At 40.1% G+C, this 18,349-nt stretch overlaps 1 protein-coding gene across 1 annotated transcript; it reads left to right on the top strand.

The window, feature by feature from the left end:
- The first annotated feature begins 4,859 nt into the window (after positions 1–4,859).
- On the top strand, positions 4,860–12,481 carry LOC134517118 (collagenase 3-like). The gene is made up of 10 exons (XM_063338351.1): positions 4,860–5,016; positions 5,117–5,358; positions 6,542–6,690; positions 6,780–6,905; positions 7,820–7,981; positions 8,602–8,719; positions 9,312–9,445; positions 9,799–9,958; positions 10,726–10,829; positions 11,447–12,481. Exons 1-10 carry the CDS (start codon positions 4,897–4,899, stop codon positions 11,545–11,547), a joined length of 1,416 nt encoding a protein of 471 aa, XP_063194421.1. The 5' UTR covers positions 4,860–4,896; the 3' UTR covers positions 11,548–12,481.
- Positions 12,482–18,349: the final 5,868 nt, after the last annotated feature.

Below are 18,349 nucleotides of genomic sequence, written 5' to 3'. Positions count from 1 at the left end.
CCAGAAAGGCACCTGATCTGTGGTGCCCTTTGCCTCTGTGTGACTTGTGGTCCACAGGGTCTGCAGGTACTCATTCAAACAAGAGCCATTGCCTTTTGGAAACATGTTTATATCATAGAATCATAGAATATGTTGGGTTGGAAGGGACCTCTAAAGGTCATCTAGTCCAACCCCCCTGCGGTAAGCAGGGACATCTTTAACTAGATCAGGTCGCTCAGAGCCTCATCAAGCCTGGCCTTGAATGTCTCCAGGGATGGGGCCTCCACCACCTCTCTGGGCAACCTGTTCCAGCATCTCACCACCCTCATTGTAAAATATATATATGTTTCTTGCCTCTGGCACTGGACCCTGCTGAGCACCTCTAGGTACTCCAGTTGTATGTTTTTGCCAGCAAATGGCACAGGGATGCTGCTGTTTAATATAAAAAGGAGTCAGGTTGTGTAACATCCCTGGCCATCCCAGCTGAAAAGCTGCTTGTGGAAACCATTCTCAGTTGTCTTTGGCCCCCTTCTTGTAACAGGTCCCACAGATGGAGTCCCACCTGGAACAGCAGAGCCAGAGTGAGTGTTTTTAACTACTCTGGGACTCCATTTACCCAGCTGCACAATGGGCCTCAGAATACCATCCTTCTTCCCAGAGGAAGCAGATGTAAATGTGATGGCATAGCCCTAGGCTCTGGAGACTTTCCACTTGAAATACAACTTGTGGTAAGAAACATTAACAAACCCACCCATTGACTTTTGTTTATTTGTCTTAAGTGAAGTGTCTGCTGTTTCAGGGTCACAGAGCATTCACCACATTCACTATGTAGTGCTATTTTGGGCACCAAACACAGAGTGTAAATCAAAACACGACACCTTTCAATTATTTGTGGAAGCAAAATGTATGTTGAAACCGTATGGTTGGCACGATTCTTGTTTTCAAATAATTAGTACCTAAATGCTGCTTTAGGGCACTTCATTCCTTCTCCCCACATCTCCCATCCCTCTTTGTCCATTTTAGCTAGGGGGGAAAACCGGCATGATTGTTCCAGTCTCTGCTGTGCCTGTGAAAATTACCATCAGCCCAGCTAACTTTACCCACGCCCACAAGATGCCAGAGCTGCAGAAATTTTGCAGTGCTTGTTGAAATCTTACTATTCAGCAGTTTTGTGGGTTTCAGTGCTTTTAAAATGTGACTTTCCATGCTTGCTTGTTTGCACTGGGGTCAGCACAAGGTCTATGAACCACTGCTGGCTGTTTTTACCTTCATTTACATCTCTCTCCACAGTTTTTAACTCCTTTCTTTTTTTTAAACTCAGACAGTGACATCACTTGAGCCTGAGCCGTAGATTTTACATGTTACATTGCCCAACACTGGCAGGCTTTGAAGTTGTCCTTTATCATTGCCAACTTTAAAAACTTGCTTGAGGCTTTGAAGAGTCAATATAGTAAGGTAATATACAGCAACTCCAGAGGTCTGTACTTAGTTACCAGCTCCGTGAAGGCTTTTTGTCTCCCCTTAAAAAAAAAATAATCGCATGCTACGTCTGCAGTGCTGTTTTGGAAAAAGGGGGAATACTGCTCATTTTCATTGGCCCTTTTATGTGCTTGTTTGTACAGTCCTTCACCAGTGTTTCTTCAGTTTGTGTACAGAGGACATAAAAATCCATGCCTCAATATAGGCTTCTAGCCACTGGTGTAATATAAATAGCAATAAAATGTGTAAGAAAACATATTGGATCGTGTATATTTACACAGCCAGGGCTCCCAAAGGAATCAACTCAATGTGCAGAAAACACGATTCAGCCATAGTCCACTCTCAGACAGCTCATTACACACAGTCTTTCAGAAAACAATTTCTGTTTTAGCATTTTCATTTACTCCCGGTGACAAAATAGTTACAGACTCCCTGCCTTTTTTCTCTTTCTACTCACTTGAAGAATCTGTTCAAAACGGTGGACTGTCTTTTCACTTGTTCATTTCATTGTCTTGAAATAGCAAAAGGCCCAGCCTTATGCATCTTTTCTTACACAAATATAGTAAGAGAAGGTTTTTTTCAGAAAGTTGCCTGGTTTAATTTTTTGCTATTATTACTTTGTCCAGGTTTTCGAGTATTCCTTGGAAATGCCTCAGGACAGCTCTACAAAGGGTATCAAAGGCAGTGTTTTTGAAAGAGTTTTCATTGTGAACTTCAAAGGACTTCAGAGCATCTGTGTAAAAAATATTGCAGATTAGAAAGTGAAAAATCATTCCTCCCTACATAATCTGTCATTCTCTTGTCATGTCTCTTGTCATTGCAAGACAATTCTATTTACTACTGCTTTGACTACTGCGGCGTAAACATTTTGAAGAGCAGGGCTCCACACCTCCTTGGAGGATCATTCGGTAGGCTAACACTGTTCTTTAATTTTACTCTTTTGCCTAGCTAAATATTTTTTTTTTCTGTTCTACATTTATATAATTCAAATATTGTCTCTGATTACTTGGTTTCGCCTTTAATTACCAGTTAGTGAAACTATATTTATTAAGATAACCCTGAAACCACTCAGGAATAATTTGGGATCATTCTCTCATAAAGTGTGATCACGTTTTGCAGTAACCATTAGGAAATTAATTTCTCCTATTTCAGAAACAAAGATTCCAACATCAGAGCTGAGGAAGAGCAGAGGTCTAAGTGCCTGACGCAGAATAAAAAACTTTTAGTTAAGTCTGGCAAAGGGCAATGATATACAAATGGTGGTATACAATTGTTCTCCCTTAGGTACAAGAAAGCTAATTTCAAAGCATTTTGAATTCACAGGGATGTTACCTGTGGAGTTTTAAGCTATTCGTTTTACTCATAGATTTCTGAGATATGTCTGGTACTGTTCTGCAGAGCAGTGACACTCACAGCTTCATAGTTTCAAGAAAGTGCTCCTTACAGCCATGAAAACTACAAAAAGGCAGCACCACTGCTCCTAAGCTCCAGACAAAGCAAGCAAAATTCACTGTAAACTCTACTTACTGCATAACTGAGTACCCCAACGTTAATGAAAGCAATGCTGCAATTATCAACACAGGAATTTTGGAAGGAAAGAAATAAGACATATACATAATCTGGCAGCCTGCATTAGCAAGGAGCGCAGCACATCAGCAATATAGATTCGGTGCTCGTCCTGAAGCTCTTCAGGGGAGAGCACTTCTTAAGAAGGTGGGATAATCAACAGTCTTTATGCCACGATTGCTGAATCAAAAATTCTCAGCCCTGGTGATGGACAGTGTGAAGGAAAACATACAAACTGCCTGAACAGATGTTGTCTATCCCTAATTGTAACTGTATTTATCACTGGCTGAGATGGGCACTGACATAGAAATAGCCTACATAACAAATTCCTCTCAGCTTTATTTGCTTTTGCTGTTTATCACCATAGGACAGAAGGCTAATATTTTCTGAGTAACAAATTGAGCTTTTACACATTCAGCTTCCCTGATTTTCATCCTTTTCCTGTTTTGTCAACAAGCCAACATCCACGGCAGGGTAGTCTATTCCAGAAAGAGTGTACCATTGTCTACCAGAAAGCTGCCTGAGGTTTTCCATGCAGGAGCAGCCTCCATGAAAAAGGAATGTGGGTTCAGACAAAACGGCACCTCTCCTTGGACCCATGCTTTTGAGCACAGGACATGATCGTAGAATCATAGAATACTTTGGGTTGGAAGGGACCTTTAAAGGTCATCTAGTGCAACCCCCCCTGCAATGAGCAGGAACATCTTCAACTAGATCAAGTTGCTCCAAGCCCCGTCCAACCTGACCTTGAATGTTTCCAGGGATGGGGCACCTACCACCTCTCTGGGCAACCCATGCCAGTGTTTCACCACCCTCATTTGTAAAAAATCAAAGTCTTAGCAGCAGCTGAGACTGGAGTGATCCTGGGGAGACAGAAATGATCTTTAAACTTTGAAGTATAATAATGCCCATGTCTGTCATAATGCCAGATTTATCCTATTATCCAGCCGTAAGTCAGAATCACACATTTCTGCCATTCTAGACACACAGGTTCATTGCCTAGCTGTAGCTGGTAGATTGCCTCTCTCAGAGTAGTAGCTGTCTCATTGATCTATGGCTGTGCTGCCCTCATAAAGTAAATTAAATTCATGTTTTTTAAAGAAGACAGTTTGTATGAAATTGTCACTTATATGACCTGATTTACTACTAATAAAAAAAACCATTTTAAATATTCAAAACTATTTCCTGATACTTAGCATTTCTGGTTTTAGGTACCTCTCAAGCAGTAAATTATTCTGAGAGACAGATAGGAAGTCACTTTAAAGATCTCTGCAGTAAAATTTGTGTTAATGCTTTAGAGTTGTGTTTCTTTACAGAAACAAGGAAATATAATATCCTATTGTATACTCCATAATGTTATTTCTTATCTTCCAAGGCAACATTTATTAATAATTGAAGTGCATATGATCTATTCCAACTATTAAAAATTACTGTTGAATGAGGGTAATTACTGAAAAGATGCAGAATTTATTTAAAAAATCATGAAGCTTGTTATATATTTTTATTGTCTGTCAAATAGTAGAATGGCAATTTTTCTAGCAGAGTAAGTTACTGCAAAGTTATTGCCAGTGTAAGTCATTGCAAAATAATCAAAAAAGTGTGGCTTGCTTCTGCCCATTTCTTCCCACAACCTATGTCAATATTCAGAGACCGTGTTTATACAAAGATACAGTTTGAGAGTCCTCAGTGGGACAACAGATGCCTAAACCACAGTGTTGGGGAGGAGAGAAAAAGTAGCCGTCTAAGCATGTTTACTTTCAGCGACAAGGAAGTTCTAAATTGTCCCTAAGTAGTGACTCACTGGGTTGGGGCTATAAAAGTAAAGGTAACTGCTCTCTAAAACATCAGGGCTTCAGACTTCGCAAATCCAACATGATGCAATCAAGACTTTCAGCTGTCTTTTTCTTGTTGGGTTTGCCATTTTGCCTGGCAATACCTATTCCCCTTGAAGATAGCCATGAATTCACAGAGAAAGACCTTCAGTTTGCAGAGGTACAGTATAAAATAATTCGTTTGCATGGTTTATAAATAGTAAGTTGTGTAATTACAACTCTTTGGAAACTGGGCTTATTACTTCTTTTCCCTGTCTTAGCGCTATCTCAGGACTCACTATGATCTCCGTCCAAATCCTGCTGGCATAATAAGGAAGAGTGCCAACACAGTGGCATCTAAACTTCGAGAAATGCAAGCATTTTTTGGCTTGGAGGTGACAGGAAAGTTAGATGAAGAAACATATGAGCTGATGCAGAAACCAAGATGCGGTGTCCCAGATGTGGGGGAATATAACTTTTTCCCTAGAAAACTGAAATGGTCAAAAACTAATTTGACATACAGGTAAATGCATGACATTTTGAGTGTTATTACTGTTATTACCTTCTTTCCAGATACCTTGTCCAGTAGGTTGCTCAGTATGTGAGGCTGATGGGAGAAAGATGCATTTGAGTTTGACAAAATGCATGTTGCAGTTTAAAATCTTTACAGACCCCTTTTGGAAAGGTGCCCCAAGCCTACCTTACAGCCCAAGGAAGTAAATGCGATTTTTTTTCCATTGTGCTGTTTCATTGAGGAAAACTGGTGTGGTGAAAGCTAGTAACTCCTCATCTGGCCTCCGTGTAGACACTCTGGGTACATCCATGGTGATGAATGGAAGAGGGGTAGGGACTAAGATCACACACCTCACCACTGATCCTCACAGTGCTTAAGCACTTCTTAGCTCTGCTTTGGACCTGGCTTAGTGTCTGCTTCACGTATGTCTTGTCCTGGACATGGCAGCATAGATGCAAAGCAGTCTGTGCAATGTGGATGTGAGAGCAGGGACTGATCCTTGTCCCTCTTCCGTTTCACAGTCCAGATGTAGGTATCTGTGCTTATCCAGGTGCTAGATATCTGAAGGGGTCAGACAGACCCCCTCACCATGACCTCAGAAAGCTGACCTTGGGAAGCTACGGTGCTGAGAAGCTTCTTCTCCCTTAATACCACAAGGTTGTCAACAGGGGGTTTTGACCAGCTGCAACCTGAGTTTTTTTAACAGATTCCAAATATGATATCACTGAACTCTAGCAATTCAGTATCTGGTGATAAATATTACTTTAATATGGATGATTCTAGCCTATAAAAAGCTCTTTGGATCATGTTTTGCTCCTTCAGGAAGTGACGATCATGAGATATTTTATATGGCATAAAAAAAGGTTGAAGTTACTGGTATGATTTGACTTAATACAGAATATATCTGTCATTTTCTGTATGTTCTGGTGCATATAAAACTAATTACAGAAATCTATTGGATCGTTTCAGATTGCTCTGAATTATTCTAATGAAAATAGAAATGGTTCTTTTTAGAAATGGTTCTTTTTAGTTTTTTGCATACTGTATGCAGCTGCTGAGCTCTGGTTTTAGATAAGAACATAGGCAGGAAAAAAGCAAAAAATTTTAATGAAGTGCACAGTTGGATAAAAGTCGTATTACACATTTTCTGCAATTCACACTATTTGACTGGAGATATTAATCTGTTTGACAGAATTATGAATTACACTTCAGATCTGAGACGTGCTGAAGTAGACAGAGCTTTCAAAAAAGCATTCAAAGTTTGGTCTGATGTGACACCGCTTAACTTCACCAGAATAAGAAGTGGTATAGCTGATATCATGATCTCCTTTGGCACTAAAGGTAACACAGAACCAATTATTTTTACGTTCTACTAATTGCTGCCAATAAAATGGGATGATTGATGTCATTGTTTTGAATATTGTTTATAGAACATGGTGACTTTTACCCCTTCGATGGACCCTCTGGATTACTGGCTCATGCTTTCCCCCCTGGTCCAGACTATGGAGGAGATGCCCATTTTGATGATGATGAAGCTTGGTCAGATGATTCTAGAGGTAACAGAAGTTCCTGATTTATTTTAAATGGTGGTAGATGGATAATTTCGTCCTGTTTGATATCTGTAAACAGTTTGTTTTGCCTGTTTACTGTACATTAGTCATTATGTTCACTGTCTACTCATAGGAAGCTGGGTTTAATCTCCAATCATAAAGGGAAGTATAACATACACCTACCATAAATTTTAAGATATACACCTCCTAAATGCAGTGATTAAAAAAAGTCACAAACAAGGTATTTTGTCAGCTTGGCATTTCACTGAGCTTAAGGGCAGCTAGTTCTGATCACAGACTGATGGGAATTACCTTACTGAAGTTTATAGAAAACACATATACTTAACTCAACTGCAAATCAGCTACCTACATCTAATCTGAAAATTCCATGCCTTGCCTATTCAGGACAGAGAACAATATAGTACAAATAGAACAAAGCACTATTTTTTTTTCATCACTGTGTTATTTCACCCTCCTAGCATCAAAGCTAATTGCTGCAATACTGAAAACGATATGGACTCTCTACCTGAGGTGAATTCCTGGAAGAAATGTTCATGACTTCACTAGGGATAAGATTTCACCCTAGAACTTTCCAGTGTTGCTAAGAAATTTCAAGAAATCTAAATCTGCCTACAGAGCAACATTTTCGAATAAAATTTAGGTTGAACACCAGCTATGAGATACTTAATCGATTAGGCCCTTTTTAAAACAAAACCCACGGTAGTTTGAAAAAGAGAAACAATTATACATCATTCTTCCATTAATCCAGTTGTCTCCTTCATTGTCCCATATGTTAAAGCACAATTAGTGGTTTAGTGTTCGTTAATTAGTCCAAGTCCACTCTGGTGATACAGGAAGTTATACGTTTACTTTCATGTATACATATACATTACATTTAATTTACTGGGGGTTTTTTATAGGGTATAACTTGTTTCTTGTTGCTGCCCATGAATTTGGTCATTCACTGGGACTTGAACACTCTAGAGACCCTGGAGCTCTGATGTTTCCAATTTACACATACACTGGAAAAACTGGTTTTGTGCTTCCTGACGATGATGTGCAAGGGATCCAAGAGCTCTATGGTAAGTCTGTGTAATATATAATATATGTTTCCTATATCATTATAACCCGTTACAGATGCACTCCACAGTTACTAAAGAGCTGCAGATGTTAAATAACAACAGTCATGACTGATCAAGATCAATTCACCGGATTCTTGGCAACCAGATTTCAGGAACAGATGATATTTAGCTTTTGTAGTTCATAGAGAAAAAAAAAAAAGAAAAAAAAAGAAGTAACACTGCAGAGTACAGTTGGCCTCTGTGCTGTCTCCTTTGGTGGTGAGCAGAGTCCTTGTACTTTTTGCCCCGCCTCAAAAGAGGAGGTAAAACAGAGCCTGAAGGGAGAAACAGAAATATCCATGTTTCATCATAGAATAAAGAATAAAAAGAATAAAAAGAAAAGATAATAAAACTTTTGGGGGACCTTCAAAACTTGGGATAAAGAAAGCAAGTCCATTTAACATTTTTGCAGCACAGCTGAACTGCAATTAATTTATTTGGCTGAAGGAGGGAAAGAGAGAACAGACTTTCCCCAGTACAAATCATCGTTCTGTTTGGGAACTCTTCCATGTCCTATTCAACCATGATCCAGAGAAAGGAAATGAACTTTGTCAAACTTAAGTCGTACTATATGATTCCAGGGGCTGGAGACAAAGATCCCAACCCAAAACATCCCAAAACACCAGAGAAATGTGATGCAGAGTTATCCCTTGATGCAATAACAGAACTTCGCGGAGAAATGCTGGTCTTCAAGGACAGGTAAAAAGACTGCCCTATCATGGGTGGTGGGTACTGGATAAAATTTGAGCATGTGAAAACTCCTTTTCAGTTTTTTACCAAAGATCGGAGTAAACATAAATTTAAAAATTCACAGATCAATATAGATGCCTCTAAGAAACTACGTCATAGATCTTTTTAGGCAGGATTTATAATACAATTTGACTTGACTTCCCAGTGAAGTGAAGATGTTATGGCTGAAGACTGAGACCGTTTGTACAAATTTATCATTCCACAGGGCTTTCTTCAACATGCACAAATATACTGACTTTTATTTGAATTAAATTCTACTACGTTCAGAAGCCTTACGTATGGCAACAGTGTTTCTCTTATTCTAAACGATAAAAGATTCATTTGTTTTTTGAGATGATCACTGTGTGAGTGACAGAAACGGTCTGCAGCTAGGTAACTAAGAGGAAAGGAAAGGTCTACTAGGGGTTCTATGTATTGAAAAAACTGTGTTGGAAAATAATTTAATTCTTCATTAGCTATTTTTTAGTATAGCACATCAAACATACTGCTATTCTGTACTATGACAAGAAAAATTAAATGTATTTTTATTTTCCTGAACTAGGTTTTTCTGGCGACTGCACCCTCAGATGGTTGAGGCAGAACTGGTGTTACTTAAATCCTTTTGGCCAGACCTTCCAAACAAAATAGATGCAGCTTATGAAAACCCCATCAAAGATCTTGTGTTCATGTTTAAGGGTGAGTTTTCAGTTTTGTTGTTGGCAGAAAAATATACATATTTAGTCAAGCTTAGTGAGTGATGTAGAGGTAATAAATAGAAGAACAAAACATCCTACCTTCCTTGCTCATAAAACAAACTCTGTTGGTTTCATCCCATACAAATCTATACAATTTTCAGTGAATCACGAGATGTAGAATTAAGCTCAAGTGCCTAGGGTCATAGTTAGCATAAATAGTTTAATACCTGCTGAGTATGTGACCTAAGAATCTGTTATTTGTATGAAAATAAGGATCATGACATCCTCATTTTATTCTGCTCTCAAAGCTGAGCCTTTACAAAAGACTGATGCATATTCTGTTCTTATTTTCAGGAAAGAAAGTCTGGGCTTTGAATGGCTATGACATAGTTGAAGACTTTCCTAAAAAGATATATGAAATGGGGTTCCCGAAAGAAATGAAAAGAATAGATGCAGCCGTTCATATTGCAGACACTGGCAAGACTCTCTTTTTTACCGGAAATAAGTACTGGAGGTAAGGTGGAGACAGACTGGTGATTCTTTTCAGTGTCCCCAGTCATAACGTGTCCAGAAGTATCAAAAGATCAGCAGGTTGTTTCAAAGCAGGCACTCGATTGTGGCTCACATCGTGGTTTTCATTGGTATTATAGCTGTGCGGAATATGTCATAAAATTGTATGCAAGACTTTTTTAAACATATGGGCACAGCCTCTAAAAGCCGAAAGAGTGAAAGAAAGGAAAGGTGAATAAAATGCCCTAATACAAGACAGTTTGTAATACGGTCATGTCTCCTAGACAGAATTCCCATCTTGCTTCCTTGAGTAGCTTGTGTGGCACAAAATGGTATCAGTACTGTGAGAGTGAGACCTATCCCACCCGAGTATGGCTGGGTTTTTCTGTCCATGAGTGGGGCTTACAGCCAGGTCTGATGCATAATTAAGATGTTACCATCCCTTCCCAGTATCTCTGTGCCGAGCAGCCTCGGGGTAGGCTTGTAGTGCCAATACATCCAGGCACAATCACCTCCATATAATATGTACTTTAGAGATCAGTTCTGAAAATGTTGCTTTATTAGTTTTGTGTTTATTGAGCTTGTACTTCTGGTGGAAGAGGGCCCTGGGTTATTGCTCTGAGTGTCATGATCACATTAGACATAAGGTACCTAAAGGCGGCTGGCTCTTTCTGATGTTATATATGCCCTTTCAAAGCATATAAAGGGCACAGACCAATCTCCCAGCCTGTAAGTCTTCTGAATTTTTATTTTCTTGTGTGTTTAATATAGTTATGATGAAGAGGCGGAGGCTATGGAAGCAGGCTACCCCAGGCTGATAGAGGAAGAATTCGCAGGAATTGGTGATCGAGTGGATGCAGTCTATGAAAGAAATGGTTTGTAATCTGATAATGAAACTTTACTACAATTAACTGTTGATGAAACTTGAGATTAATGTCCTGTGGGAAAACCTCTCTTCTGTAATTTTGATTTTTTCACAACAACAGTTCTGTTCTCAACTGAATCAGGTTTCTGATCTAACTTGCCCACTGGACAAGGTGCTCTTTTAAACTGTGTACATATATATTTGAGGAGCCAACAAAGACCTGCCTCCTTGCTTAGGAAACCTAAAGGGATATGCTTAATATAGGAGTATTATAATGTTCCTTCAAATGGAGCCCATTCCTGTCCAACTCTTCAAGGAGTATTTCCGAATCAGACTCTTAAACATTAACAGGCAAGCCCCCTATTTTCCTAAGCAAATGCTGTATAGAAATAAAATGTAGAGCTTGACACTAAATTAAAATACTAGTTATTTTAAAGAGATCCAGGTCTGGCAAATGGCATGAGGACCTTTGAAAATTTAGCTGAGCATTCTAGATACTAAAATATTACATTTAAAATAGTTATTAAATAATGAAAACAAGAAGTATAATTTTTATTAGAAGGATAATTTCAATGTGACAACATAGTTTTCTCAGGTTTAATTCATTTTAACTTTCCTTTTCCTTAGGTTATCTCTACTTCTTCAATGGACCGCTGCAGTTTGAATACAGCATCTGGGGCAAAAGAATTGTCCGTGTCCTGCATACCAACTCCATATTTTGGTGCTAATTACAGTTGAGTGCTATGTCATAGGCTGCAGAGCAGCTTGGAGTACATGGAAATAATAATGTGGGCATATAGATTTATTAGAGGACAGCAAGGTTCTGTGAAAAAGCACTGGCTACCTACCACCTAATGTATACTGTATATATGGAACTATATAGCTGTATGTCAGTCTGGGACTGAATTAACTTAATAGGAAAGAAGAAAAGAAATCATTAGCAATTTCAAGGGGCATTGCACCATTTAAAGTTTGTCTGGTATTAAAGTGAGATGCTGGATATATCGTACATGATCATGAGCACTACTAATTCCCAATAATCTGAGCATGTCTACCATCTTTCAAGGATCTCCTAGCATGTCCCTAGAAATAGACCTGATAAACCTAGCAGGGTTATATTTTTAAACCAGTCCTTCGGGTCTGTGTGAAATTACTGTTAGTGTACTGGGAATTCAGATGTGTAATGAATGAGTCAGGACTGCATGGTGACTCCCTGAGCTGGGTGACACCAGACTGCAACCCTGAAGTTAGACAATTCAAAGGTATTTGAATGTATCCCCATTTGAATGGGACTCCCCCCTGGAAATGAATGCCCCTGTCATCTTTCGAATGAGCAGAAGGAACCGAAGCAGCGAGGCGTCATTCCAAAGCAGACAGAAAAGCAAGAAAAGGGAAGAATGTTCCCTGCAGAAATCATCAGCCTGTATGACACTGGGGAAACCAGAAAGTAGCAGCAACAACAAGAGAATCACGCAGGTTGAAACCTTGCATGAAGCTACATACAGTAAGTAACACGGCCCATGTTTGCAGCTGGTGTAAACTGAAGTAGTTCGAGGGACATTTTTATAGAGGTTATGGCTAGCTGTGCCAGCAGAGAACCTGAACATTCAAATCAAAATATTCAAAAGAACCCTTTTTTTTCATGTTGGTCACTCTTTTGATATCTACAGCAATTGTTTCAGTAAAATGTAAGTTGTGTGGGGTTTTTTGTTTGTTTTTAATCAATGCAAATGGTGTGGGACTGTGATTATTTTTCGGTTTAAAAAATAATATTAAATAAACTGGAGGAACAAAATGACATTGTGAAATGACTCCGTGCTTGTCAGGCCACACCTGGAATCCTGTGTTCAGTTTTGCTTCCTGCTTTGCAGAAAAGATGTGGACCGGCTGGAGAGGGTCCAGAGCAGGGCCACAAAGGTGATCAAAGGACTGGGAAGGCTGCCATGTGAGGAAAGGCTGAGAGAAGTGGGTTTGTTCAGCCTTGAGAAAAGAAGGCTTAGGGGAGACGTTATCACCAAGTTCCAGTATTTAAAGGGTGGCTACAAAGAAGATGGAGACTCCCCTTTTCACAAGGAATCACATGGAAGGCGAGGGGTAATGGGCGTAAGTTACTTCTGGGGAGATTCCAATTGGACACAAGAGGAAAATTTTTCACAATGAGAACAATCAGCCATTGGAATAGTGTCCCCAGGGAAGTGGTGGAGTCCCCATCATTGGACACTTTTAGAGATTCATCTGGACACGGTGCTGGGCCATCTTGTCTAGAGCATGCTTTTGCCAAGGAAGGCTGGACCAGATGATCCTTGAGGTCCCTTCCAACCTGGTACCCGGTGATTCTATGATTCTGTCATTCCATAACTTAAATCAAAATATCCTACACTCTATGTCATAAAAGCAAGGCAGAGCTATTGGATAAAAGAAATCAGGAACCCTAATGTGTGCATTTTAGTCATTAAAATTTTCCTATCTATTTAAAAATCTGTTTTCCTTTTTTTTTTTCCCTCTATAAAAAGAATGTTATAGAAAAGAGAGTAGGTGAGAAAGATAGAAAGACAGAAAGAGAGGAAAAAGGAAAGAACCCTCAAATTTGCACATGAAGAACTGAGTCGGAATTAGTCCATATCATTACAGAAAGTATGAGAAATTATTATGAAATGCTGTGAAATTCATTTCCACCTTAATCTGAATGCTAAACATTAATACCTAATTGAAACTACACTGTGCTCTTCTGCCTCCTCAAAACCAGCCCCCAAGTGAATCAATCAGCCAGGCCTGCCAAGAAAGCCCATCGACACTGAATACCTGGCACAAGTTGCCAGGCTTACCCACCAACAGGCTAGGAGAGTTTAATTCTGTCACTTACATGACATAGATGGTCAGACAAGGAAACCTAACAGATTAAGTCGTCTCTTCTGACTATAAAACTGTGAATTAATGTATTCCAGACCTTAATATGGTTAGAGGACATTATGGAAATAGACCTGAAGAAAAACACCGTACAAATGGAAAAACTTTAAAGTGGACTAAAATCAAAGTTCTGTTATATGACATAATATTGATAAAACTGTTACAGAAAAAGTCAACACAATTCTCTATACCTAGCAAACAGAAATTGGTTCATTTATATGTCAAAATAAATTTTGACAGACATGGTGTGCCTGAAAAAGTAATGCTTGATATTGGGCTGCAGTTTGGCTTACTCTGCAGTAAAATACGCTTCTGGACATGTAACCCTAGTCCTCATTATTCTCAGTATAAAGACTTTGTGGAAAATAGTGTCAAAATAAAAAAGAGTCTTCCACAAGGGCTAGTTGTTGAGTCTGAATGCTCTGAATTTCAAAGGTCTGGCCTGGGCCTCACTGGAGCAGGGAATGCAATGGTGCACAGGGAAGCAAGGGGACATCAATGAATGTCTTTCATATCTACGTGAATTTCTGGGGAAAAGGTACTGCACAGGAAGCTGGATTTTCCAGAGGCTTCAGCGTGATCATATCCAGCTGCTCCCCAGCCCAAACAGCCAGATTCCTGTTTGCCGCTCGGCTGACTGGAAGCAGCCTCCGGCACAAGTCCAAGAAGGGCTCCAGCTCATGCGTCTGCATCCCCGGCGAGAGGCGTGCGCTGCTCTGTGGTTAGCTCTACCTCAGCTCAGAAAAGTACCAGGCTGTCAGTTCCTGGCATTTTGTTAAGAAAAAATGGAAACCAAAAATGCTCGTGCCGCAGAAGTAGAAGGCTGAGGTCAGAGCCAGGGGGGCCCTGACGCTGCCGTCAGCCAGAAAGGAAAACTCTCCGCAGAACCCAGTGCCCTGGACACGCTGGCATCTCCTGAGAATAACGTTGAACGCGTTCCTGGTGGGGACCCATATGGCATATTGCCCAAGATCATCAAGTAGTGAAAAGAAATGTCGTTTTCTTGAAACAGAGACTGAACTGACTGCTTTCCCTGAGATACCGTGAGCGAGGAAGGGACCATGAGAGGCTGAGACAGCTGTATCCCAGGATGTAATACGAGCAGAATTAATAACTTCCCACTAGATTGCTAGTTTTTATGTGGAACTACACAAATCCACCTAACAGCACATGCACTGCTGTTGATTAATATGCCTTTTATATCTATTTTGATGTCTGCTAAGAATGATCATTTGGATAGGCGGAGAGGGTAAGACAGGAATAGGAATCTGCCAGGTGCTCCTCAGGAATGGTTTCTGTGCTGGTTAAAAAAGCCTGAACAAGGAAGACTTAGAGGATGCAAATATATATTCCAGGACAGAAAAAAGTGAGCAAACATCACTTTCCAAAGTGAGAACCCAGACAACTGTCCTCTAAATTCATTAATATGTTGGAATGGCAACATACAGTCTAAGACGTACTGTGAGCTACATGAGATTTACTACTAGCTGAGAAACTGGAGAAATAATTCAATTTCAGCATGAAAATGCTTTTTTTCTCAGCATAGTGTCCAGAAACCTCTCTGAGGACGCTAGATGGCAGTGACAGATTTGCTCCTTAGATATGGTGAGTGAGGAAGCTGCAGCTAATTACAGCAAATTCTTACATTTGGTGAAGATATTAGAAAAACAACACCAATAAAGAGAATTTAATGATTATATTCTCTTGAAATGTGGATCTCTGAGTAAAAAGTTAGGGTATTAAAATGTTTAGGAAATTTCTCCATGTATTCACTGTCAGGGCCACTAATTTTTCAGTCTATTGATAGTCCTTTTCTCAACATCAATACAATGTGCTTAAAACAATATACTTCGTGAACAGTACTTGGAATAATCCCCTAGTTTAACTTTGGAAAATTACACACATACACATACATAGACATATTCCAACTCCTCAGGAACAGGAGACCTTTTCAGGATACAACTTGATTTCTGAAAAAAATTACACTGAAGAATACAGAAGTAAGGCAAAAGCAGAGAAAAATATCAGTTGCAAAAGACCCAAGTAAACCAGTACAAATATAATCAAAAGTGTCTGAAATATCAAGTATGTTATCGCATCGGCTTGGAAGAACTAAGGAAAATTTCTAAGCCCTTCGCAGCTCATGCTGAGCTAGTATTTCCAGACTTGTGAATATTTTACAGATGGTTTTTATCTTTGAATTGCTAATACCATGCAGATCAGTAAGACTACTGAGCATTTTGAGCTAGGCAAAAATTGATTTTCCTATCCTGAAAAGACTTTTGAGTCAAACATCTTTACTGTTTGCAACAGAAAGAAATAAGAAGTTTCAGAAATTTTTAGTGGAAAAATATTTGTCCTCCAGGACAGTCCGTAGCCATATTGTCAATTAGCATACTTACTGGATCCGGGGGGAAGAATATACTGTTTCAGTTTTTTGCTCAGACTGACTTAAATAGGGGTCTACATCTCAGTCTTCAGTCTTCTGGGTGAAAGAACTGCATATTCACTTATGTTATTGTGAGTTTCTGTCTGTCTGTCCTGCTGGCAATATTTCCTTTTTACACAAATACCATTAAATAGTACCCTTCGGAAAAACTGACTACCCACTGATCAGAAAGCTCATTTGGGATGTAAGATCACGCCCTTTTGCCAATTACGTTTGGGGTTTTTTGTACAAAGTGGAGTGTCTACACACACTGTGAGTCTACACCAATTCTCGGGTTTGAGGATTCTGCTGTTTCTGATGAAAAATGTTTCCAGAGAAGACCTCACCAGTTCTCCTTAACATGGTACAGGGGGTACAAAGCCCAGGGAGACTGTGTCTGGCCTGGGATCTTCCTCTTTCTTACCTAACAGTCTTCATGTGGTTGACGTATCCCTCTTAGTCACAGTCTTTCGATTACGTACTGCAGTTTGAATTTCCAGCTAATGCTGTTCAGGAGTACCTCTGGCTCTCACTTCAGCTCTCCCCTCAACTTCGTACAGTGTTATCTCCTGTGTACTGTGCTACAGAGAGTGTGCTCTGTTTCTGTCTTCCTCATAGGAAATGGATGAGGGAGCATTTTGCTCCAAGAAAAGTCTTTCCAGGCAGCAGAGAGCCAGGTATTGCTTTCTTATTTACATGTCATATAAAAAATTCTCTGCTGCCACAATATGGGGTGCTTTTGCTTGTGCAGTTTGCTGTTGTCCCCTGAGTGGTCCACGCAGACAGTCCACAGTCGCAGGCAGGAAGGACATGGGCAACTGTAGCTTTGGCTGGAGGAGTCAGAGCTGTTGGTAGAGGGACAAAGATAATTTAGGTGGATTTGGTAGACAACTATGACTTCAGGCCCCCAGCAGCCAAGGCATGCCATGCATATACATTAAATTAATGGTTGACTGTTGCAGGTGAATCAGGACATCAAGTCCTTCCTAGCCATGGTCCTTGTTGCTCTCAAGGACATGAAGGTGCAGAAAGTGCTCCTCCTTAGGGCCTACTGGGGCTTATTAATGTTAAAATAGTATTTTAAATTGTTAATGTTAAAAACAATTACACTGGTACAGTTTTGTTATTGTCAGGGCTGAAATGCGTATCATTTGATGCATCCTTCTTCTATTATGACTACTGATTCAGGAAAGACTTAGCTCCCAAAGACTTCCCTTCTTCTCCATTCACACTATCGAGAGAATTATCCGCCCCCCCCGGGCCCCAAATTTTCCACTGACTATGGCTCTGGGCACTCTTAAGGTCAGTTGGTTCTGGTCTGGGCCTGTAGGGTACCTCAGTAAAAGAAGGTATGCAGGCCTATGAGCAGGTACCACAAAAGCCTTGGGACATGCTGTGAAGCCTTGGCCACAGAGTACTGGGGAGAAGATGTCGCCACTCACAGGGGCCAAGCCTGAGAGGTTTGAACACAGATATCTAACTCTCCGCAGGCCTCCAAGTTCTGGCACAGATGTGCCTTTGCTGTAGAAAGTTGATAACTCACAAATCTTACCCCTGGTCCAAACTATGTGTTCTTTTGCTATAGCACATGGGTGGATAACGGCAAGTAAATCATTCAGAGCTGCATGATGGGGTCAAAAGACATCAGTGATGGAGAGAAGGCAGATTAAGACAAACACCAGAAAAATTTAGTCATGGGAAGCTACAAGGATGTTTGAGGTCTCTCGAGGCAAATTGCAGTGCGGGTACCCCAGGGCAATTAGAAGATGCCTGCAGTGCCATAGAGTGCAGGTTCAACAAAGGACAGCCCAATGAAGTGACTCACCAGGGCAGTGAGGATGCGGCCAGGCAACTGGAATAACTGAGCTTGGTAAAATACATGCTCTCCTTCTAGCTACATATTTTGATCTATTAGTTCAGTCTATTAAATTAGACCCTGCAAACAAAAACCATAACGGAAAACAATTTTTGTGATTCTGACAGAGCCTAGACACAAGGTTGTTTTACACTGCAAAGTAACCCGTATCACAGACTTAGCTGATGGCTGGGCTATCTGGGTGTAGTTTCCAGGAATCATCTGAGGAACCTTTCTCATGGAAAATTTGGATGTGTCACACTAATAATTTAGCAGAGTGTTTTATTGACAAAACGATTTGGGAAGAAATATTTTTGTAGTTCCAATGTGGAGTTTCTGC

Source organism: Chroicocephalus ridibundus, chromosome 1, assembly GCF_963924245.1.
Source record: "Chroicocephalus ridibundus chromosome 1, bChrRid1.1, whole genome shotgun sequence".
Classification (NCBI taxonomy): Eukaryota; Metazoa; Chordata; class Aves; order Charadriiformes; family Laridae; genus Chroicocephalus; species Chroicocephalus ridibundus.
Note: the sequence above shows the minus strand (reverse complement) of the source record. Positions and strands in the feature narration are given on the sequence as shown.

Coding starts and splice junctions, on each gene's coding strand:
- LOC134517118 (XM_063338351.1), top strand. CDS start 4,897: ATGATGCAATCAAGACTTTCAGCTGTCTTTTTCTTGTTGGGTTTGCCA. Junction 6,691..6,779: donor GATCTCCTTTGGCACTAAAG/GTAACACAGAAC, acceptor TATTGTTTATAG/AACATGGTGACTTTTACCCC. Junction 10,830..11,446: donor TGCAGTCTATGAAAGAAATG/GTTTGTAATCTG, acceptor CCTTTTCCTTAG/GTTATCTCTACTTCTTCAAT.